Genomic DNA, 24,281 nt, shown 5'->3' on the forward strand with positions numbered 1-24,281 from the left:
TATTTTGAAGGCAACTGAATATTATTGTTGTTTTTTGTTTAAAAAAAAAAAAGAATATTATTGTTGTTTCTGAAGAAAATTTTTAGAGACAAAGTTCTCCATTTTTAATCCATTATTCTATTTGGCCTTGATTCTTTGTCATTTAGAGCTTTATTTTGGTAAAGATTGATTAAGAGAAATCTCAGTTTTTTGCAATTAAGTCCAAAATTCCCATATATTTCCATGAAATCAAACCTCATCTGAAACCATTTCTCCTTCTTTTGGATCTATATATGTGTAAAAATAACAAGAAAAACATACAATAATTAATTTGTCACATAACATATTAATTCCACAAAACATTGCCTTTAACAATAAACTATATATAGAGAGAGATTGTCTGTCACCATAAAAGAAAATTAATCGTCTATATTAGATCGTGCTTGTGTTCAAAACCATACGTGAAAGGGATACTATCTAAATGGGCAGCTGGGTTAGACAATATAGACAGGAGTGTTTAAATCATAATAGTGAATTGGTCGACCAACAATGGTGATTGGTGACTAGTGAATTACAAGCGAAGGAGAGTTGGGATTTCTGGATTGAGAAACCACTGCCCAGGTTTTATAGACTGGTCCCATGATAAAATGTGAATGTGGTAAACGATTATTTCATTACTTCGAGTACTAACCATTCTCAAAGAAGGATATGTAGTAGATATATTTCTAGTTTTCTATTAAGGTGAAGCGTTTAGGGATCATATGGCAAAGGTACTCTGGTCTTTCCAAGCATTCTTGGGGATTAAGCTGAAATACTCTTACTACTTTTCACTTTTAATACAAATGATCCATTTGCAGAAAAAAAAAAAACCAAAATAATAATAATAATAATGAAAATAAAATAAGAAGTTTGATGCATCAATTGATGCCAATCCCTTAGAAATAACAAAAGAGGGAGTTATGTATTTTCATAGTCTTCTATAGATGATATAGAAGTTTGATTCCATGATGTTGGATTAGTCTTTATACAGAAGAAGGATGTTAAAAGGATTTTAATCTACTTGTACAGGAACTCAGAATCAGTTTGAAAGAAAAGCCAATTGAACCCATCTCTGGATTGCAAGAAATAAATTACTCACAGAAGACCGTGAGTATTAGAACTCAACCAATGGTTAAAAATTTATATGATACATATTGTAATACGTATATCAAAGAGAGGCATGAGAATACAGGGACAAGGTGTTTCATGGAACTGAAGAATCCCAGTTCATAAACACCACCAGCACTGACCATATGGTTTGCCATCTCATATCAACTGGTTCAGATGTGAATCTGTACTGCACGATATAGAGAAGCAAGATGAAAATAAAAACAAGCAATAAATGGAACTGATCATTCATTGTGCATTCTCATGCTGAGCTGAAAGTTCACTAGAGAAAATGAAGTGCAGCCTGCAGTGTATTCTGTGTTTATCTGTAATCTCTGTAGTTTGCTGGAGAAAAAAACTGAAGGACAAGATAACCATCTCTTTTTTTTCATGGGGTTGGGGTGGAAAATGAGGATAAGTAGTAAGTTTAATCTGTTCCATGATTTTTAATACAACTGATCATAAATTCAGGGGTCAAATAAATATGCAAAAAAAGATATGCAGTATTCTTACCATTCATACCATAAATTGCTTCACAATATTTGAGTTCTGAAATGATCCAGTGGCCAGCATGAATTAATGGGCATCCAGGTTTGTCTTCCCTTTCTTAATAAGAATGTTGTGTAAGAAACAATAACATCTAAAATTTCTTCACAATATTTGCATTTTCAAATGCTCTAATATCCAGTATAAACCAATGGCATCCATGTTAGCCTATCCTTGAATTTAGGGATAAATATATGTCAGAGATAGACCACTTAACAGTGACCAACAATATTAATGGGGAAAGTCATTATCTAAACAGTTTCTGAAGATTAACGCATACACTTGGTACAGTAATGGTAATTACCAGTCATTGGAGACCCACAGTTGTAACAGAAAGCAAAACCACACCGGCATAACATATACAAGCAACCATCGATCCTCTCAACTATTGCTTTGCACCTAACACACCTCTGCCATCTTTTCTCCTTTGCAAGCAACATAAACATGATGTCTTCTCTTGATCTTTCATTCTCATTTAATTTCTGGAACTCTTGACAGTTAATCCCAGAATGCCAAGGTACCTTACATTTTGCACAAAACAGTCTGCGACAATTTGGACATTCTGATTCTTCAACAACTACCCCTCCATCATCTAGTAGTAGTGCAGAACAGTCCTTGTATGGGCAGTAAAGTTTTGGTGATCCAAGAAAAAGAGACTCACATAAAGCACTTCCCCAGCGGTCAAACACCTCAGGGGGAAGAATGGACTGACAGAACTCAGGTTCCAGAATTCCTTTACAATTCAATTCAGGACATCGGATTGATGTTATGTTGTCTTGGAGCTTTGAGGCCACATACCTGACCATGCACTCTGAACAGTAAGAGTGTGTGCAGCCCTTTATGTTGAACAACTCACTCTGTGGTTTAAGCTCAACACAGATTTCACAAGAAAATGTTGAATTAGTAGGGCTGGGAGCTTGCCCCATTTCAGATATGGAAGAATCTGACTTAGAAGATTGTCCAGTTTCAGTCACTGAAGGGTTTAAAAAGGGCTTCTTTTGAAACCTCAAGACTTTATTGGGCTTTATTTCCTCTACTTCATCTCCTTCTGAGAGGTCTATAATTGACATATCCTGAAGGATTGAGGTTCGGATTGCTTCTTGAAGTTCTCTTTCTTCAGAATATTGCTCAACCAAGATTGGCTCCTTCTTGTTGTGTCCTCTCGATGAGATGGGAGTGTAATGGAGAACATTTTCCACATCAATTATCTCTGTGGGTCTTTCATCATCATCTTCCCTCTCTTTGCTGCTCATACATTGTCTCTTTGTTGTGTTCCTCACTTTGTAGCATCCTCTCAAAGAGATAGAAGTGTCAGGGAGATGATTTTCAATATCAATTATCTCAATAGGCCTTGCATCATCTCCCAGCTCGCTCTCCTTGCTGCTCTCACACTGTTTCTTCATTTTTGCATCACTACATGTATTGTTTGCTTCTCCCATGTCTTCTCTGTTGCATAAACTGATATAAGAAAACCTTGTAGACTGAACCCAAAAAAATATTAAATATTTGTATTCACTTGAGGAAACCAAAAAAATAGAATACAGGTTTAACAATACTGAAATCAATAGCACAGCGCAATCACAATAGAGTAGAAATCCATCGCCCCACCACCAAACCAACAAGATGGAAAAGTTGGAAGCAAATATACTAACCTAATAAATTAACTATACTCTGCATGCACTAGAAGAAATACTGAGTTTTGAGAAGACAAAGAAGACAATGGCGTGAAACAATCTTATGGATTTTAAATACCAAAGAATTCAGGAATTTGATTGATTTTTTATCTCTCATTTCATTAGTTGAACAAGGCTAGAAAGCAAAGCAAAAAAAAAAAAAAAGGGGAAGAAGAGAAATTTACTCCTCTGCTAGTTATCTTCCACCAACATTCACAGACATAGCCTGATAACCAGAATCTTTCTGCAAATGATCTTGCAAATATGGTTTGATTTATAATGAGAATGTAATGTACAAAAAAAAAAAATTCATTCTAAGTATGAATACAAAAAATATTTCCAGCACATATTCCAGAATATTTTTCCCATTTTGGATCATACTTTTTCCAGCAGCTGACCAAGTGAGCTTGTTTTAGACTGGTTCAGCCCAGCCCTTCTAGAAGACCAAAGTTGAAGATCAAATCTTTCTCCTACTTTGTTTTAACTAGAAAACAAGTCAGCAGCAAGGAGGGGAGATCAGCTACAGTTGCTTCAATTTTTATTTGCTTCTACTTCTATTTATCTATGTTGACTATTCAGCAAGCAAGTTGGTTTTAGCAAATTCATGTTAATAGAACCTTGCAAAGCGAATAATTTCTTATTTTCAGCACCTTCTAATTCCGTGTTCTACCCTTCCAGTTGTAAGGTTATAAATTTTAGCTCTTTGCTTTCTAGAAACCAGGCCGATATACAAAGGGGCCATCAGTTGTAATATTAAACAGTTGAAATTTTAAAATCAATGGAACCACGGTTGCTTCAGATCTAAGCAAGATATTTGTTCCAACAGCTGAAATAACTGTGTAAGAGGGCCCAGGCTGAGATAGCAAATCTCACAGTTACCACCCACAACTACCTCCGTCGATCTCTCAATACCCTATCATCTTCTTCTTTCACTTCCCTTGCTTCTTTTATGAGTTGAGTAATTGTTCCACTCCTGACCCAACATTAGCCATGGGTTTAAGACAAGAGACAGCCGCCCAAATTGAGTCCCCCTCCTATGAAAATTTGTCTGTTGTTAGATCTCCATTTGACACTCAGCTGCTGCATCTCTTTTCAGGATTTACTTAGCTATCTGAAGAGATGAATACACGAAAGGGCTGAGATTATTATTTGTTGGTTTTTATCATGAATGACTGCAACAAAATCATTCAAGATGAGGTTCCTTGGAGTATCTTTTTTTATTAATAATATTCTTCTAGAGGATGGGACAGAGCATGAAACCTAGAAGGTTGGAGTTATGAAGATCAAACATAGAATTGAGGGGTTTTAAGATAAGTAGAAAGCAGACAAAGCATATGGCATGTAACTATTAATTACACTAAGAAGGATAATAAGGAGGTGAAAATTGAAGAGTGTGAGTGATGCAATTCACATGGATGGTTGGACCAGCCTGATGGGATTTAAAGACCTACAACCCCCCCCCCCCACCCTCCAAAAAAAAAAAACAACCAGCCCTATGTTCAGTCTTTCATTAGCTACATAGGAGTTGGATAGAGTTAGTTTGAGTTTGCAAGGTTCAGTTTCAAGCCTAATTAGGAATCATGTTGTTTTTCCCTTTATATATTTATTATACTTGCAACCCAACTGTAAATATAGTTCACCACAAAAGAACCAAAAAAAAAAAAAAATGCTATAAACATAGTGAATTAAATAGGAAGTTGAGTTTCCTCTTTAGAGTGTGTGATTGTACAGTTGCTTTCCCCTTTCCCCACAATTTTCCCCATCTCTTATCCAATCCTCCAGCAGCTTGGTATCAATTCCAACGGATCCCATCTTCTTCTTTCCCTTCTGATCAAGCTTCCCATTCTGTTATTCTTCCTTCTTTGTTTTTGAGGGTTGATGTAACTGCCTATACCAGCTGCACTTTCCATCTCTCCAACCCTCTTGACTGCAAGCAGTAACCCCTTCTCCCTTTTTCACCCAGCTGTCAACCTGTAACAGCAAACATCTGACACACACACACACACACACACACATATATATATATATATATATATATATATATAAAATTCTGGAGCTCTCAAGATAAGAGCTTCAAGCACTAGAAAAGAACACAACATGAGATTGCCAATGAAGCTCGACCTGACATGGATTAGAAATCCCAGATCGCTCTGCTGCATTGGTCTCTAAAATATATCCACATATATATCTGAGTGTGTGCATGCCACAGTCAATCCCAGGGACAACCCCCACTGCTAGCCATTTTCCCACAAAATTCTGGAGCTCAAGACGAGAGCCACAAGAACTAGAGGGGAAAAAGAAGAAAAAAAACACAATACTGGCAACGCAGCTCAGCCTGACATGGAATAGAAATCCCAGATTGCTCTGTGGTATTGGTTCTCAAACTAGACCCCAAGAGCCCTCTGCAAAGAACCATTCAGTCCTTAACATCAAAAAGAATAGTGGCCCAAATTTCCTCCAAAGTGTGATTTTACAGCCTATTTGCAAAAATTCCTTTACATATCTGATACATCTATTGCTTCAATTACCAGCTTCTGTATGCAATTATTCCAAATCCAACTTGACATAAATTACCCTTCTATTCCTTATATTGCTTCGCCTTAGGTGTCTTACTCCCTTATATTCTTTTTCCTTAACCCGTTTATCACATAATTCTAATTTTGTCCTCTGTTATCAGTTTATTCCAACTGCACCCTTTCCCTCAATTTACAAATCACAATCCACTCTTGTGCTCTTTTCCTTTAGTTTAAACTTCCATTTATCACCACTCTGCCATTAGCTTATAAATTTCTACTAAACTACTGTTTTGTCATTCATCTTCAAGTAATTCTTGTTTAGTTTGCCTATATTATCCAACAGTGAAATTCTTGAACAATTCACTTCTTATAAAACCAAAAGAGAATAAGAGATACAAAATTTGATACTCTCACTAATGCTGACTTCTAACAAGAAATGACGGAATAAACGGGAACATCCTCTTATTTTTAATACTTTCCACTCCAAATTCAGTTGTGACTTGTCATTCTGCCATTATGCAGGCAGACAAACATCAAACAATTCAATAGCCATGCAAAAAAGGGGAAGCATAAACAAGCTGAACAGTGCAAATAAGTTTTGCTGAGTGGGTACCTCTGGAAAATTTCAAGTCAAGAAGATACAACCAAAAAATCAAAAGGATTGCCAACAGAATCTCAGTTGACCCCTACAGAAACTCCGGTCTGCAAAATAGAAAACAGTACTGAATAATAAAGCAAGGCTGAACAAATAACAATGCAACCCATCAGATTTGTGTAATGAATGGATCCAAACCAGCTGTTACAGAAATTGCAGGGAACATTGATACATTTATCACTACAACATTATTTAATGTTGAACATCAATTTGATCAATTCTGTTTGTGAAATAAAAAAACAGGACTGAATAAATAACAACATTACCCACCAGATTTGTGTTAACTAAGACTCTAATCAGCGATTACAGAAATTGTAGGATATTTTGACACATTTATGTCTACATCTTTATCTGGTGTTGGACATTAATTTGGTCATTTCTGTTTGTGACTTGAGCTTCCTTTATCATGCGCTGTATAAGTTGTCTCATTTCCATTTTATTTTTGTCTGACCTAAGTATTTATTTTAATCAGTTTTCCATGCCTTATTCCATGATCCCAAACTCAACTGTCTTGTTTAACTTCCGTAACCATATGAATCAAGTGTTACTTGGGAGAGCTACAGGCAAAAGTATGTATACTATATCCGTCAGTGAGGGAATGTTCTTCAGACCTTGTACCCATTACGGCGAAGAGCCTAGCCATTTGAAACTCCATGGTATGGTCTCTAGTGCTTTGACAAAAGATCATTCAGGCAATTCATAAAAATTAACTATCCCTGACAGTGCAGAAAAATCTACACTACATAGAAGGGCAATTGGCAAGTCCAACTACTGGACAAATTTCACGATGAGATTCAATTATGTTGCCCCATGTATCAGTATTGGCCATTTTCTTATATTTGCAGCCTCTCACTTGGCTTCAACAATTTCCAAAAACTTGACTAATGATTGCACCAAACATCATCTAACCATAAGGTGAAGTATGATTTGAGTGGGCATACACATACAGGAAGGGGTCCTTGGCCATACCTGTCCACAGTGTTGGTCACCACTAAACTTACCACCTGGCTAAGGAAAACATTGTATTAAATGTCATACAAAAAATACGTAGTGTCCCATGTATTGGACTTTTCCCTATCACTTCAGATGTTCCCTTGTTTTCCATCATTTTCAAATAATCATTAGAAGGAATATTTACAGTACCAACTTTGGCCGGTTGAAATTAGGCATATGAGTGCAGGACCTGTTCGTCATACTTGTCACAAAATCCAGCCACCATTCTATCAAACATATATTGGATAAATAGACATTGAAGCCATTCAGGGAGGCCTCGTCAACTGGATCACACATCAAAACATATCCTGGACGACTTTACATAATAAGATTGTTAAGCTAATCAAGTCTATGGCTTAATGTCATATGATGCTTTCAAGAATCTCAAGGGGAAATTCTTTGAGTCATACTGAAATCCTTTCAATAAATACTACTCTGTTGGGCTTTGTGGCAGATTTTCTTCTAAGAAGGATCTTCTCTATCCAAATTCTTTTTATTTCTCACACAACTTCTCATAAGGCACCATATTTATTCATTCAACCAATTGTAATACACCTAAAGGCAGTGAACAGCCACAGGATACAATTTCCCAACTTCAATCAATCAGCACTATTCATTCAAAACTCTTAACCTACCCTATCTCACTGCAAATGCAGGTGTACATGATAATTAAAATTAACAGCCATTCAAACTTCGAAATGAAATTGAATTGGGTTGTGTAGAAGACAAAGACCTTCTAAACCAGATCTCCTCTAACCATCTTTTGTACTCCCTTTCTGTTTGTTTATATAAGCATAACCACACAAACAAAAACCAAACGAAAACCATTGAAGTTTCTCAACATCATATGAAAAGGAAGGCCAGAAGAAAGAAAAAAATAATAAACTCGTTCAAGCAAGAATGCAGCATTCCAAGGCCTAATTACTTGGAGCCAACAACCTTAAATTTGTTCAATGGTTAACTTTTATATATTCATCCCCAAATGAAAGGCTACAGCAGAGAAACCATGAAGATCTCCCAATATCATATGAAAAAGGAGGCCACAATAATGTAAAAATAATAAACTCAATCAAACAATGTTGCAGTATCACTTTAAATTTGTTTTATGGTTAATTTCTATGAGTTGATTCTCAAAATGAAAGTCTACAGCCCTGCTGTCGAAGGCTTGGAGCTTGAGCAAACAGTTATTGAATGTATTGGAATACATAGAACTAGGATTTCAGATAAGGAAACCAAACAAAAAGGACTTGATTGAAACTCTCAATCAGAGGATCAAATCTCTATCATCCCCCAAACCCTTGATCAAGCCCATTTCTTGAAACTCCCCAAGAAACCCTAACTTCCATCAGAAATTCAACCCCATCTAACCTCAATAAGATTTGGACCTCACTACATCCAAGTAACAGCCCCAACCCACCATCATTCCTGATGAGTGATGACCCTAACTCCAACCCCCAAACTTAAAATCTGGTACACTAACTTTTTTGAAAAAGCCTATTTCTAACTGTCAGAATAGTTCAAACATGAAACAATCCACTGTTACCCCATCCCACACACATTCTTCAATTCTTAACTGAAACAAATCATTCAAAAACCCAGTTAAGATACCCCATCTCAATTCTCAACCCTGCAAAAATCTTGGGACTTGATACAATCGAACCATTGATTGGCATCACAATATTTATCCCATTGACCCACATTAATGCAAACTTAACCTATTACAACCCATGAACAACCCAACTCGGGCTGGTCCTGTAGACACTGTATCATCTATAATGCTATATAATGAACACTTACTGACAGTTTGTTAAACAGTAGATAGAGGAATAAAAAGAGGCGAGGATGGTTGAGCAAGAAGTGGTGCAAGTTTGATGCAGGTCCAGCAGCCTCGGTTACAGCCTAGTAGCATCAGAAGCATAATTCGATACCAGGGGTATTTTGGTCATTTTGACGGCCCTACTTGAACCCAGCTGGGCATAACTATAATTAGGAGATGTTAGAAACCCAAATCTGTTTTTAAATTATTATTTGAGTCAGTCTAGGATGAGATAAGGGTCCTATTTAAGATAAAAGTCCTAATTAAATTCTGTTTTTCATGATAAGTCCTCTCAAAAGTCGGTAATAAAGGCTATAAGTAGACAGCCTATGCTTGTAACAAACACAGATTTGATGAATAAAGTTATTCAGAGTTTCATTCAAGAAGAGAACAAGGTGTCGAGCATCAAGGGTTTTAGATTGAAGGAATTTTCCTCCGGCAAACTGCTACTCTGCCTTCACTCCATCCATCCGTTTCCATCCTAGCCCCTCGATATTTAAGTAAGCAACCATTCAATTCATCCCATTCATCTTCTACCATCTTACACTACAATTTTATTTTTCTAGGATTTTATTGAGTTTTCAGACTTTTCTAGAGACCCATATTCAAGGTCAAATCTATGCCAATCTAACCATTAGATCTATCCTGAACTTGAGGAACCTCATGCCCCAAACCCTACTGACCTTCCATCCCAATTTCAGCCCTATCAAACTAACCAAATCCTAGTCTAAGCCCGAATTCCTTTGCTGCCCAAAATTTGCAAATCTTATTTTAAACCGTAGTTCCTTGGATGCCTTAAATTCCCAAACCCTATCCTAAACCCTAATTCCTTCTAGATTCCCATACCCAAAACCTAAAACTGTTAAACCCTAATCTGAACCTCAGTCTAAGGTTGGTTTGATAAAATCCTGAAAGAACTGGCCTTCATTCACATAAGGCTACATCAAAGTGGTACCAGAGCATGGTAGACCAACCAAAGACTGTTTTCAATCTCATTATCATAGGCACTGATGAGTAAATTACATTATACGCATCCAAAGACGTATGAATTGAAGAAATATGACAGTGTTGATAATCTCCAGGTATTTCATAAGTGGTTATAATATTAAGACAATTATCTTTTATTGGTATGATTTACCTCAGTATAGCAAGATGAGACTACCACATGATCAACTAGTGGATTATGCTCATGAACAATCGAGCAACATAAAAAAGGAATATGAAATACGAAGGCAATAAACCTATTACTTGGGTGGAGATGACAGAGCATTTGTGCAACATATTTTTCCCACAAGAGTATAGGACTCGACAATAATATCAACTGAACTCCTTCCAAACGATAATGCCACCAGAGGTCCTCCAAAATTGAAGTAGGAATTGGGAAGGTGCCAGCAAAAATGTGCACACTGGAGTTCCTAACACCAGAGATTGTAAATATAGAGGGAATATAGTGACAGAGATACCTACACCAAAATTCTGTGTGGTTACAAAGAAGAGAGAGAAAGGAATGGTCACACCAAAGAATCTAAGTATGAGAGTCTTATTTATGACAAGTATAAAGGTGGAGAAAGGCCACATAAAGAAAGACACAATCATCACATACCACCCACCATAGAAGAGCACATCAGGGCTTACTTCTTTGGTGGAAATAACCACAGGAGATACAACAATCAGGGTTTTGACTACAGGAGGAATCTGCCACCTGCCAAATCATTCACACCCGCCTCCACTTATCTATAGTTTTTCCACAAAATACTAATCCTCCTAAGGCAACTACAAGGAAAAGGCCACATCAACAGCAACAGCCAGGTCAATGTTTCTACTGCCATGAAAGAGGGCCCTCTGCCAGAGACTGTCCTCAAAAGAAAGGAATTGCCACCCTTGACACCATCCACCAACACACTGAAGATGAAGTCACATGTCCACCTCTAATAGCAAGCATCGATGAAGAAGAATACCTGGAATATTACCATCAGCTTAATGAAATGCCCAAGATCTTTATAGTAGAAATAGTGGAAGATAGTGTTGCTGCCCAAAAAATTTGAAGTGACACCAGAAGTGTTACTTGATCCAGCCCCTGTTCCATGTGACACCCACCATGCCCTTGGTCTCAAAGAGCTTCTTGAAGGAATCAAAATAGACAAGGTCAAAGCAAGCAAGGCTAAAACAATGGAAGCGAAGAAAACAAGGCTGGAGATGGTTCTACAGATGTTCATGAAAACATGATCAAGATAACCGCACCAAGGGAAGCTATTATTAAAGAAGATCCCACAAGCATGGTTGTTGATTTTGAGCATGAGCATGATGAATTTGCCATGCTGCCATGGTTTTTTAAACAGTAAGCTCCCAGAGTTGAAGGCTTCATTCCTAGTGGCCCTACACTGCCTGAGTTTTGCATAGAAGTGATACAAGGTGCTACAAACATGTTATTCCCCCTACATCACTACAAAATCCGAGGATGAATTTTTTCAAGAAGGGGAAAGTTGATGTAGGTCAAGCAGCCTAAGTTACTACCCAGTAGCATTAGAAGCATACTCGGTTCTAGGGGTATTTTGGTCATTTTGATAGCCCTACTCAAACCTAGTTGAGGAGTTTGTTAGTAGTCCAAATCTGTTTTTAAATTAATATTTGAGTCAGTCTAGGTCAAGGTCATCTCGGTTATCTCGATACTGACCAAGATGACTGAAATTCTGCAATTCAACAATTTTTCACCGAGATATCATAATCTTCTCTTTGGATTTGACCCTTCATTTGGTGGGTTTTTTTGGGCATTTTAGCCTTGTTTTCAGGTGTCCGTCCAAATTTGAGGCCAACAAACACACTGGGAGTGTTATTTTTGCTTAAAACCGAACCCAAAGTGGGGTTCTTGATCAGCACATGCCCAGCTATATGCGAGCAAAATTGAAAGTTTGAAACATGAATTTAAAGGGTACAAATAATAAAGGGTACAAATAGACAGCCTATGCTTGTAACAAACACATATTTGATGAAAAAAATTATTCATAGTTTCATTGCAAGGAAAGACCAAGGTGTCAAGCATCAAGGGTTTTAGACTGAAGGAATTTTCATTCGGCAAACTGCTGGTCTGCCTTCACTCCATCCATCCGTCCCCATCCTAACCCCTCTATATTCAAGTAACCATTCAATTCATCCCATTCATCTTCAACCATCTTAGAATGCAACTTTCATTTTTCTTGGATTTTATTTTATTGAATTCTCGAAGATGTGTTTCCCAAAGAATTAAAATAGGGTGGATGAAGAGGAGATGTGAGTCCGGGGTCTTGTGTGATCGACATATTCCATTAAAGCTTAAAGAAAAATTTTATAGGACTGTTGTTTGACCAGCTATGATGTACGGTGTAGAGTATTGGACTGTTAAAAAGACTCACATAAATAAACTCAATGTAGTAGAAATGAGGATGCTAAGATGGATGAGTGGCAAAATTAGGAAGGATAAGATATGGAAATGATCATATTAGAGTTGGGTTGGGAGTTGCTCCCATAAGTGATAAGCTTCGAGAAAGTCATTTAAGGTGGCACAACCACGTTCAACGAAGACCTATAAATGCCCCTATAAGGAGAAGTGATATAATCCAGATTGAAGGAATTAGAAGAGCTAGGGATAGACCTAAGATAACCTTAAGAAAAGTGGTGAGAAATGATATGCATAGCTTAGGCCTTGTATCTAGCATGGCCTCAAACAGAACTGATTGGAAGGCAAGAATCTATGTAGCCAACTCCATTTAGTTGGGACAAGGCTTATTGTTGTTGTTGTTTCGACTTCTCTATAGACCCAAAAATTCAAAATCAAATCTACACTAATCTAACTATTAGATCTATCCCAAACTTTAAGAACCTCATTCCCCCAAACCCTAGTGACCTTCCATCTCAATTTCAGCCTTATCGGATCATCCAAACCCTAATCCAAGCCCTAATTTCTTTGCTGCCTAAAATTTCCGAACCCTATTCTCAACCCCAATTTCTTGGCTACCCTAAATCCTATTTTCTTGCTGCCCTAGATCCTAAACCCTAACCCTCAAACTGTGAAACCCTAATTTGAACCTCAGCTTATAGTTGGTTCTGATAAGATACTAGAAGAACTAGCCCTCATTCACATCAGAGTGAATGTAAAAAAGCAAACCATGGAAGTTGCACCAATAAGGAAAACAAGTTGGGTGACCTTTGGATCCTTAATCCAATTAAATTCATTCTTTCTCCCACATTTGAACACATGGACGTGAGGTGAAGCGTTATATTCTACAAAGCATCAATTAAAATGTTCTTCCTACAATTCTTCAAAACTCAAGTATGAGTTTTCATTAACCAAGGGATAACAATGCAGTCCTGATCCAAAAAGTGGTCTTGTATTAATGTCTAATCGTTATCGGCTTTGTTTTAAGTTACTTTATTATTAACTGAATTACTTTACTCAAATCTAAAAAGATCTTTTGCTTCTTCTTCTGTGTAAAATACCATCACTTTTCCTTCAAATCTCAAAAATACCGAGTTAACTCAATCCTAACCAAATCCCCTTTCTTGTTTCCTCATTAACGAAGAATAGAACCATTCAACCCAAGGTATCACAATGCAAGTGATCTGCTTCGTTAAACAGTATTACAGGAACAACCATTGTTGCTGACCCGCACAGAGTCCGCTCGGTTGAACTGAGTAAACTAGGTCATCAGAACCGAATTGACTCAGTTTAACGTAACTAACTCTTTTACAGAGTCCATTTCAATCTCCACTGATAACTCTGGAGTACAGTAAAAATAAATAAATAATTATAATAATAATAACCCTCAAAGAAAAAAAAAAACTAAAAAAATTCAGAACTCAAGCGATCACGAGAGCAAGAAACTAAAAGAATTTAGAACTCTGATGATCAAGATAGAGAAACTTACAAGCTAAGGAATCACCATTGCCATCGCTATGAGGTTTTGATAGTTCAAACCTTAAAATTAAAGATAAACCAATTTTAAAATTTGAAGGTTTGATCTTTAAAGGGTGAAGGAAGAAGACGAAGCAGATTCTATAGTGAACGAGCAAATGAAGTAATCAGGAAATATACGCTCTGAAACCATGAAGCCGCGTTTAACGAAAGACTAACACTGAAAAGTTGGGTTTTTTGTTTTTCTTTGGGAGGGTAAAGTTGGTTAGTCAAAGTGTAATTTAGAAGAAGAGTTATTAAAATTAGTTCTATTGAATTGCGTTATTGCCCTGAAATGAAATCAATTTCAATTTTGAAGTTCGAAATCTAAATTGTATTAAAAAAAATAATAATAAAGAGAGAGTTCGAAATCTAAATTTAACTCCTAAATTATAGGAGAATTTGTATTCCATTTGATTTTATTTCGTTAAATAAGGTATAGAAATTACATCAAATTGTTTCTACAATAGAAAAGACCCAAGAAATTTAAATAGCGTACAAATTAAGCCTTATAAAAAGGAAGGGTTGGTAGACCATGCACATAAGCTTAAAGCTGAGAAGTAAAAAACTAAAAAAGTATACAGAAAAGTGAATTATAGAGACTCAAAAAGGGTTGGGATTTTTGTAGAGGAGTGAGCCATCATATGCTTTGGAAGGAGTTTTATCTTTATTTATCTTATCATTGCTTAAAAAATGAGAATGGAAGAAAGAGAGATAAGAAAACTTAAGCCTTGGGTTAGGTTCCTAGTTCTATCTGGGTTGCCAACTCCGGTTTTTAAGGCTTTGTCCTAACTAATCCGGTGTTCGACTCGGATCACACACTTGGCTGTGGTGGGTGAGTCTCCCAGCGGGAATTTTTTTATACCCACAAGGTTTCAATACCGAAATCTTGCTTAAGCAGACCAAGCTACTTACCACTAAGACCAACTCCGGTTGGTAAATTGAGTCACTTTTAGAAATTGCAAATGATACCAAACAAATATTTGGTATATTAACAAATTAATGTCATTTTTTGAATTACCGAATGTATCAGTCTAATCCCTTATTACTAACACTATTAGTCTTAAGATAGTCTTATTACTAACATTGTTAGTCTTAAGATAGTTTTTATTGATCTACTTTTAATATTATCGCTATATCCTAAGGAAAGCAAATGGAGGAGGAAAAAAAAGAATTTTTGTTAGACAATAGAAAAATGTAGAAGACACAAGAATGAAAAAAAGAAGAGTGGTTACAAATGGAAGAGGAATACGAGTTGAGTGTAGGGTTTTTCATTTAAGGGTATTATCGTCTTTTTTGAAAAGTTTAATTTGCTTATATTAACACTTAATTGTGATTTTCCAATAATAAAGGGTATCTATATATTTTTCCTATAGAGAGTCTAGTTGAAAAATTGGATAATTCAAGAGTTGTCATTAATTTTAGGGAATTTAGAGGGTGGCCTTGACAATTTCTCATAACTCATTGAACAAAAAGAAGGAGAGGCGAGCACAACTGGAAACAAAAAGCAAAGCCCCACAAGCCCATAAAAATAACAAAATATAGGCACTAAAGACCAATTACAAAGAGCCAAGCTACCCTAGCTTAAGATTTCATTTTCTTTTTTTTATTATCTTTTTAATTTTCTTTTCGAAGTAGAAAGGAGCTCAACAATGAAATCATCAGAAACAAGGGTTTCTCACAATGGATTTTTTTCTTCTCTCACAATATTTTATGTTTTCTATGAATAGTTGGCCAATTCTAACGGGGTGTTTAGTAACGGGCAAGGAATAAGTTTTTGCATTCTTTCGTTCTCAGACAACTAAAGAGAGTAAAAAAGTGATTGGTAAAATGGGTTATTCTTTCGTTTTCAAGAAATGAATTAGTCCAATTTTTATTTTTGAGAAGATTTTATGCAAAATAACTTTGACTTGTCCTTCATTTTCAAAAACAAAAAGTATGTTAAAATTATGTCAAAGAGGACAGTCAACCCAAAATTTATTCACACCCAACTTCTAACTTTTCGCCTTTATTTTTTATTTTTTATTTTTTATTTTAATTTCCATCATCTTAAGTGTTCTCAGCACAAAATTTTCCCAACCGTCAAAATTGTGTTTAAACCACCGTTTTTTGATAAAAAAAATGTTAGAAAATGATTATCGCAAATAACGGCATTCTCATAAAAGACAGTTACCGAATGCGCAATTAGTGATCTATTGGCGGCTTGAATTCTAAATTTCATCAATCTCTTCCAATTTAGCATTATTTCCACCGATCACCTCTAACCTACATATGTGTTAAAACCAATACTGAATAACCACATTTATTTTCCCAATTACAGTTGAGTTAGACAAGAGATCATTGTTAAGTTCTTATCTTTTGTGCTTACCATGACAACTTAACCAACACTAAGCATTTAGTTAAGACGAGTTTCATGGTGTATGCTCATTGTTGATGCTATCATATAAGTAAATGCTTATCATAACAACTTTGTTTCGTGTGTGGGCCCGATTTTACGTGACTAAGGGGGATGGCAGGTAAAATTATTTGTGTATATGATTTATATGAAAATTTTTCATCCAACAACCTAGATTATCCTGAGATATGAACAGTGTTGATTATATCTTAGTTTAGGATTTTTTGTATAAATATGTAAATCTGTTCCTTTGTAATTAGTTTTTTCAATTTGCTAAAACTAGTAGATAATATGACACTTGCCGGTTTTCTTCCCCCTGAGGGTTTTCCTCTTAAAATCTTCTGGTGTTCTTAGTTTGATCTTCTTTTTTTTGCTCCTTTGGTTGTCTGAGAATCAAATCTAGCAAACTTAACCAAAACTATGCATTTAATTAAGACGAGTTTCAAGGTGTATGCACATTGTTCATGGTGTATCCCTCTTACTTTTCTTTTTTTTTTTTTTTTTGGTAGAAACGCTCTTCCTTTTCTAATTTCAATTGATGTTTTGATAAATTGAGAACTAAACCTAGGAATATTATGAACCATATCAAGGATCAGATCCTATAACAGACTGCACCAAGAAGATGCTCCAAAGAAATTCAGAATTTCCAATTCTATGATCAGAAATTCCAGACACACTGTTCAAATGGAACCCAACATGCAAGACCTTCAAAGCATCACAGCTTTAAACTCCTCGTAGCTGAGTACCCCATCCCAATTCAAATCATAGACACCAATAATCCTCTTGCACTCACGAATCGTTTTTGACTCACCGAGCCGATTCAGCATCTTCTTCAAGCTTTTAGCAGTTATAAACTCAGTTCCATTCATGGCATACATATCAAACGCCTCCTTCAAATCCTCCTCCACCTTTTTTCCATGCCTTTCCATCAACTTCTCAAAATCTTCAAACCCAAGCAACCCATCGCCGTCGGAGTCCGAAGACCCCACCGCCACTGGTGCCTCTTCCGCCGACAGCTCGCCGCCCACGCTGGTAACAGAACTTTGCAACTCTGCCGGTGATATCTTGCCGTCGCCGTCTTCAGCGAAGTACCGGAACAACCGTTCGAGGTGGCTGCAATCAGGATGGGCAGCTAGAGATCGCTTCTCCACCTTCCTCGCTGTCATCTCTGTAAGCTTAAATTTGTAAGAACTTGGGTTTGAATCGAGAGAGAAATAACACAGCTTTAGAAGGAGAGCATACTTAGAGAGAAGGTGGCTGACAGGCTGAGGGATTGATACTTATAAGTTTTCAGGGACTCAGAGGAGGCGGTGTTGACCGTTGTCTTCTGGATGTTTGCAGGTCCCGGTGAAGGGAATCTAGGAAGGGTAGTTTGGTAAACATGTCATATCCAGTAGTTTCATTTGACTACGTGGAAATCTGTGCGAGTCGAAATGTGGAATTATCAGATGGTGTCTATGGGATGGCTGGACAGGGTAAAGCTAATAGCAGGGCCGGGAAGGCAACTAGGAGGGAGTTGGTAAACCAGCCAAACACAGAGCATTTGCAGGTTTTTTTAAAAAAAAAAAATCTGGAGTCTTTCTTACCATAATAAAAAATGGCAGAAGTATTCTGAGGAGTTTTCAAAACGTATTTTGTTGACCTAAATGTTTTGTGGGATCAGAGACGGGACTATGGAAGTAGAGAATCGCCAAAGTTTGCACCTTGGAAAAATTGGCGAAACAATGAATTTAGTCGAAATTTTGTGAAGTTCTTGGGCTGAATTTTGATTTTCTATTTTGGGGTATTTCAAGTCATTTTGGGTCCAAATATGATGTAGAGTTTAATTTGATACTAATAAACACACTGTGATTGTTAATTTGACAAAAAACATCATCTAAATTAGTGTTTTTGATCGATACATGCATGATTTTACGGTAAATCTTTAAACAACGGTAGCTTTTGACATGGGAGAAGTTACAGAGCCACAACATATCAAAATAGACGACTCGAAAAGCTATGCAATTTTAAGTTGTTTTTTTTTTTTTTTTACGTAACATGTTTAGGGTTTCTTAGCTTTATATATATATCATTGTCATCTCATAAGGAGATTTCCACTTTTGAATAACATTTCTCAATTTATTAGAGTACCTAGAATTATTTGTTTTTTGTGTACGTTTGAGTCAATGTCGAAGATCGAAGCAAATGGAGCAAGAATATAAAAAATAAAAGAGAAAAACTCTATAAAAAAAAAAAATTGACAGAAATTCTCCCAAAAATATCACAATAATTCACCAAAATATCGCGAGAAACCGATAAATCGGCGATTTCTCCCAATATTTAGGTGATTTTTTGATAATATTGTTTTTGCCCCCTGTTTTGGTTTGCCACCTCACGAAATGGCGGAATATCTCCATGTTTAGGCAATATTTTGCCAATATTTCTTTTCTTATAGAGAACTTGGGCAGATTTAAACCTGGAGTCCATCACCAATCTCTTTCTCGAAGAATACAGTATACCCTCCGTTGTATGGGACCATGATGTCCGATGAATTGATTTATTTACTTAATTGAAACTTTATGTATATACAATGGTTTTTCTTATAGAGTCATTATGAGAATTGGGGAAGATTTTGAGATATTTCATTCTAATCTTTTTCTATCTACAGTGAAACAAGAGCCTTATATTTCACACAAAAGACAAGAAATTTTCTACATATTATCTTTATATTGCTTTAATTTATTTCTAATTTTAAAGAGGATATGAATTGATACTGTATAATCACTTTCCTAATTTTAGTGTAATTTCTTTCCTTATGTTTCAAGGATCAACAACCTGCAATGGCTTCATAAGTTTTGTGCGAGTGAAGTTTGGTTATCTATAAAACAACCCCCCTCAATTACTCAAAAGAAAAAGAAATATCCACCGTAAATCTCTTCTAAGATAAGGTAGGCTTCTTTGGGGTTGTGTGCACTAAATGTTGGAACTCTAGAAAATACATCTCCTTACTGTCAGAGGTGAAGCCTCGTTCTAGTTTTGAATTATATATAAAAAATATTTTTAAAATATAGTCAAGCTGTGCATAAACTTAACCTAGATGAAACTCAGGTCCATGGTTATTTAATTTTGCAAATAATTCGCGAATTATTCTCATAATTAGAATAATACGGCTTATTTTCCCGAATCTGCATTTTTTCCATTATTTTAGTAAAATTCTCAAATTTTGGCCATAAGAATAAACTCCACAGTTAAATTTTGGCCGAACCAAATTACATGCGAATATTTTGGCGAGGTTAATAACAACATGAGAAAAAGCAAAGACCATCAATTTTTCCTGCAACCACGTTAGGGTTAATATTTCTTCCTCTATAAATTTTCTGCATTCAGTTTTCTTGCAAACAATTTCTGCACACTCGTAGGCTCTAATCTCTTGGTGGTTGGGGCTGCAATTCATTTGTTTGACAATTCAAATGGTAAAGGTAGCTCCAAACTGTTATGTGATTCTTCCATTCTTCTTTTTACAAAAGATTTTTGCATATTCTATTACAATTCTCTCTCTGTCGATTGATTGAGATTCTCAACTTGAAAACAACTGGTGAAGCTAAGACACTAAGCTCTCTGATCCTTTGCCACATTTTAGACCATAAAAAAAAATCTAAAACCATAGTTTTTATTTTATTTTTATTTTTGTAGATAATCAATCTCTTGGTGGGTGTCTAGATTAGTTTTACATACAATTTACTAAACTTAAACATCTGAACTTTTTTCCCAATTTTCTTTTTTGAAAATGAATAATTTTTTAATCCAAATCCTAATCTAAATTTTAATTTGTACCCATAAATTAACTCATTGAATTATTCTGAATAATTCTCCATCCAAATAATTTTCAAATCCAAAATAAATAATTGTGCTCAGGTCCTAAAAAAAAAAAAGAAAAAAAAAGAAGAGAGAAGTTATCCAAATAATCAGAATTTGGTGGATTTATTAATCAAATAATTAAATGGAACAGTTTAACTCATCATAGCTCTGAATTCTTCGTAGCTAAGCACACCATCCCCATTCAAATCATAGACAGTAATAATTCTCTCACAATCGCGAATCGTTTTAGACTCACCGAGGCGACTCAACATCCTCTTCAAGCTCTTAGCAGTTATGATATCACTTCCATCCACAGCATACATCCCAAATGCCGCCTTCAAATCTTCCTCCACCTCCTTTCCATTTCCTTCCATCAACCTCACAAAATCATCAAAACCCAGCACCCCATCACCGTCCGAACCCAGTGACGCCACCGCCGCCGCAGCCTCTTCGGCCGACAAGTCGCCGCCCACCTTCTTAACACAAGTCTGCAACTCTTCCTTGGATATCTTGCCGTCTCCGTCCTCGTCGAAGTAGCGGAACAGCCGTTCAAGGTGGCTGCAATCAGGATTTGCAGATAGTGATGAACGATTCTCCACCTTCTTATTCATGATCACCTCTTGAAATTTTAGGAAGTAAGATCTGAAGTGAGAGCTCTCTAGAGAAAGGAAGATTGATTTCTTAATTCCTAGTGGAGACAACAGTTGACAGTTGATGCTCGTGAGTTGAAGCAAAGAAGAAGGTTGGGGATTAATTTATAACTGGATGTTAGAGGGGTAGTATGGTAAATGTGTTTTCTTCTTTTGACTTTTCTCTTTTTCAGTGGTCTTCTTGTAGTCAATGATTGGTGGATAATGCGTGTGTAGACTTGTAAATTGTAATCAGAATCATCAGATAACGGCAGGAGATGGGGTTTCCCCACGGGTTTTACTTTATCAGCACGTGTTTTAATATAAATTTTTATTTAAAACTGATAAATCGTTTAGTCTCCGAGCATTTTTCACATTTTTTTTTTCATTTGGTAGAAAGGAAGTCCATTCACTAAAAGGTCAATGGCCAAAGTAGGAAGATAACTCTTCATGAAACCATGGGGAGGAATTTGGCCGCTTTAACAAGTAGATACAGCGAGTGCTTTCCGAACTAGAGAATGGGCTAAACAATTATTAGAGTCCCTAAATAAAAAAGAAAAATAATATATATAATTTTCAAATTTCTCCATTAAAAGGTTAATATGGAACAAAATACCATGAATCTCTCTGTGTGTGTGTGTGGCGGTAGGGGTGAGGGGTTTAGATTCTGCTCCTTGATCAAGTTCACCTAGGTCTAATTATCCGAGAAAACTTCAATCTCTTATAGACATTCTCGATGTCATTCAATCAAGGTGATTCTGATAGTCAATGCTTCACCATTAAGGATCCCAAAATCCAAAGGGTTCGATATATTTTGAATTACATTGCTAGATTGATCCAATATCACGAAATCAACTCCTCCTTTTATAGTTTCCATTGGTAGAGTTGTATCACAAAGAACCTTATAGGCTTGACAGGTTCTTGTTTCTTTCTCCACACCTCTAGATGGCGTTGATATCTGCTGGGACATGGAGTTTAAGGATGGTGACATAGTTGCAGTCCAATACAATATAAGTCAGCCTAGCTCTGTCAAAAAAGTCACGGGAAGATATAGAAGAATTGAAAAAAAAAAAAAAAAGATAAAAAAGAATTCTTTGAGCGTTTGCTATTACCCAAAAAACATAGGTCAGCTCTATATAAAATTATTCCAAAATGTTCCAACGAAGAGAAGGTTGTTCAGTAAAAAAAATATTGGGATATAATTGAAGATATACATGAGGGAACGGTGATTAGTGGACTTAATAGGAGGTCTAAGACTAAAAAATTCCCAATTACAGTTGAGTTATATAAGAGATCACCATTAAGCTCTTATATTTTGTGCTTATCACGACAACTTAACCAAAACTAAGCATTTAACCAAGACGAGTGCCATGGTGTATCTCCTCTTCTTTTTCTATTAATGCTTCACTAAATTGAGAACTTAATCTATATATATTACAAAGTATATCAAGGATCAGATACTGTAACAGGCTGCACCAAGAAGATGCTCCAAAGAAATTTAGAAATTCCAATTCTATGATCAGAAATTCCAGACACACTGTTCAAATGGAACCCAACATGTAGGACCTTGTTCAAAGCATCATAGCTCTAAACTCCTCGTAGCTGAGCACCCCATCCCCATTCAAATCATAGACACCAATAATCCTCTTGCAGTCACGAATCGTTTTCGACTCACCGAGCCGATTCAGCATCTTCTTCAAGCTTTTGGCAGTTATAAACTCAGTTCCATTCATGGCATACATATGAAAAGCCACTCTCAAATCCTCTTCCCCCTCGCTTCCATTCCCTTTCATCAACCTCTCAAAATCTTCAAACCCAAGCAACCCATCACCGTCGGAGTCCAAGGACCCCACTGCCACTGCTGCCTCCTCTGCCGACAGCTCGCCGCCCACGGAAGCAACACAACTTTGCAACTCTACCGGTGATATCTTGCCGTCTCCGTCTTCGTCGAAGTACCGAAACAACCGTTCAAAGTGGTTGCAATCAGGATGGAGAGATAGAGATCGCTTCTCCCCCTTCTTCACTATCATCTCTATAAGCTTAAACTTGTAAGAGCTTGGGTTTGAATCGATAGAGAGAGAGAGACAAAGAACAGCTTTAGAAGCAGAGCTGTTATTTATAGGTTTCAGGGACTCAGAGGCGGTTGTTGACAGTTGTGTTCTGGGTGTTTGCAGAGTGCAAGTTGAACTGTGGAAATTTCTCAGATGGTGTCTATGTGATGTAAAAGGGTAAAGGAAAATGGAGAGGTCATGCCGACCTGGTCAAGAGAATCTAGGAAGGGTAGTTTGGTAAACATTGCCATATCTAAGTCGTTTTCGTCAAAATAAAAATCTGAAGTCTTCTTTCCAAAAGAAGAAAAGAGAAAAGCATTTTGAGGAGACTTCAAAGTATACTTTGTTGACCAAAATTTTTCCAAGATAAGGAGAGAAAAGCAATCACCATCAAGAAACTTTACCACAGATTCAATTGCAAAACATTGGGCGCTAAAACAGCAGTGTTTTCCTCCTCCCCTCAGTTTTTGTATGGTCTTTACTTCTAGATAATTTAGATTGTAAGCTTGTTTGAGGTTTCTCACTCTCTTAGTGCAATATATTAATTATTAAAATAAATAAATAAATAAAATAAATGCAAGTAGAGAATTTTGGCAGATTTTAAGCCTGTAGACCTTCAGTTGTATGGTATGATTCCACCCAATGAATTGATTTATTTACCTAAGTGAGACTTAAATTTATATGTATGTACCTTGAGTTTTCTTGTATAGTCATTATGAGAATAGGAGATTTTCGCCTTAAAGTTTTAGAGGAGAATTTTGTAATGTCATTCTGAAAAATTTAATACATTCCTATAGTCCTTTTTCATATCTAGTGAAATAGGAGTGGAATAAGGATTTTACATTGGGAGGGTTCAAGTATTGATATTTCATATAGAATACAATGAATTTTCTATCGATTATTTTCTATTACTTCAATTTATTTCTAATTTGGTTTACTAATGAAAAATTTATTTTCAATTTTAAAGAAGATATGGATTGATGGTATTAGTTGTAATGTGCAATGACTTTCCTTAGATTTTACTATAGTTTCTTTCGTTATGTTTCAAGGATCAACAACCTGCAATGATGTCACAATTTTTGTGTTAGTGAAGCTGTACACCCCCCTTGCAGTTACCC

General features: G+C 36.2%; 2 protein-coding genes and 2 pseudogenes across 2 annotated transcripts; all 4 read right to left on the bottom strand.

The window, feature by feature from the left end:
- Positions 1-1,532: 1,532 nt before the first annotated feature.
- Positions 1,533-14,469, bottom strand: LOC149000116 (E3 ubiquitin-protein ligase RSL1-like). Its single transcript, XM_089140511.1, has 3 exons — positions 14,226-14,469; positions 6,474-6,562; positions 1,533-3,117 (listed from the first exon to the last, which is right to left on the bottom strand). The coding sequence occupies exon 3, from the start codon at positions 3,108-3,110 to the stop codon at positions 1,941-1,943; it is 1,170 nt and encodes a 389-aa protein (XP_088996637.1). The 5' UTR covers positions 3,111-3,117; positions 6,474-6,562; positions 14,226-14,469; the 3' UTR covers positions 1,533-1,940.
- Positions 14,470-17,353: 2,884 nt separating this feature from the next.
- On the bottom strand, positions 17,354-17,812 carry LOC149000117 (calcium-binding protein CML37 pseudogene; annotated as a pseudogene).
- A 2,743-nt stretch (positions 17,813-20,555) lies between these two features.
- Positions 20,556-21,194, bottom strand: LOC149000118 (calcium-binding protein CML37 pseudogene; annotated as a pseudogene).
- Positions 21,195-22,586: 1,392 nt separating this feature from the next.
- On the bottom strand, positions 22,587-23,171 carry LOC149000119 (calcium-binding protein CML37-like). The gene has a single exon (XM_089140948.1). The coding sequence runs from the start codon at positions 23,140-23,142 to the stop codon at positions 22,684-22,686; it is 459 nt and encodes a 152-aa protein (XP_088997074.1). The 5' UTR covers positions 23,143-23,171; the 3' UTR covers positions 22,587-22,683.
- Between the last annotated feature and the right edge of the window lie 1,110 nt (positions 23,172-24,281).

This window comes from Hakea prostrata, chromosome 11 (genome assembly GCF_041222555.1).
Source record: "Hakea prostrata isolate BN-2017 chromosome 11, UWA_Hpros_2, whole genome shotgun sequence".
In the NCBI taxonomy this organism is placed as follows: domain Eukaryota; kingdom Viridiplantae; phylum Streptophyta; class Magnoliopsida; order Proteales; family Proteaceae; genus Hakea; species Hakea prostrata.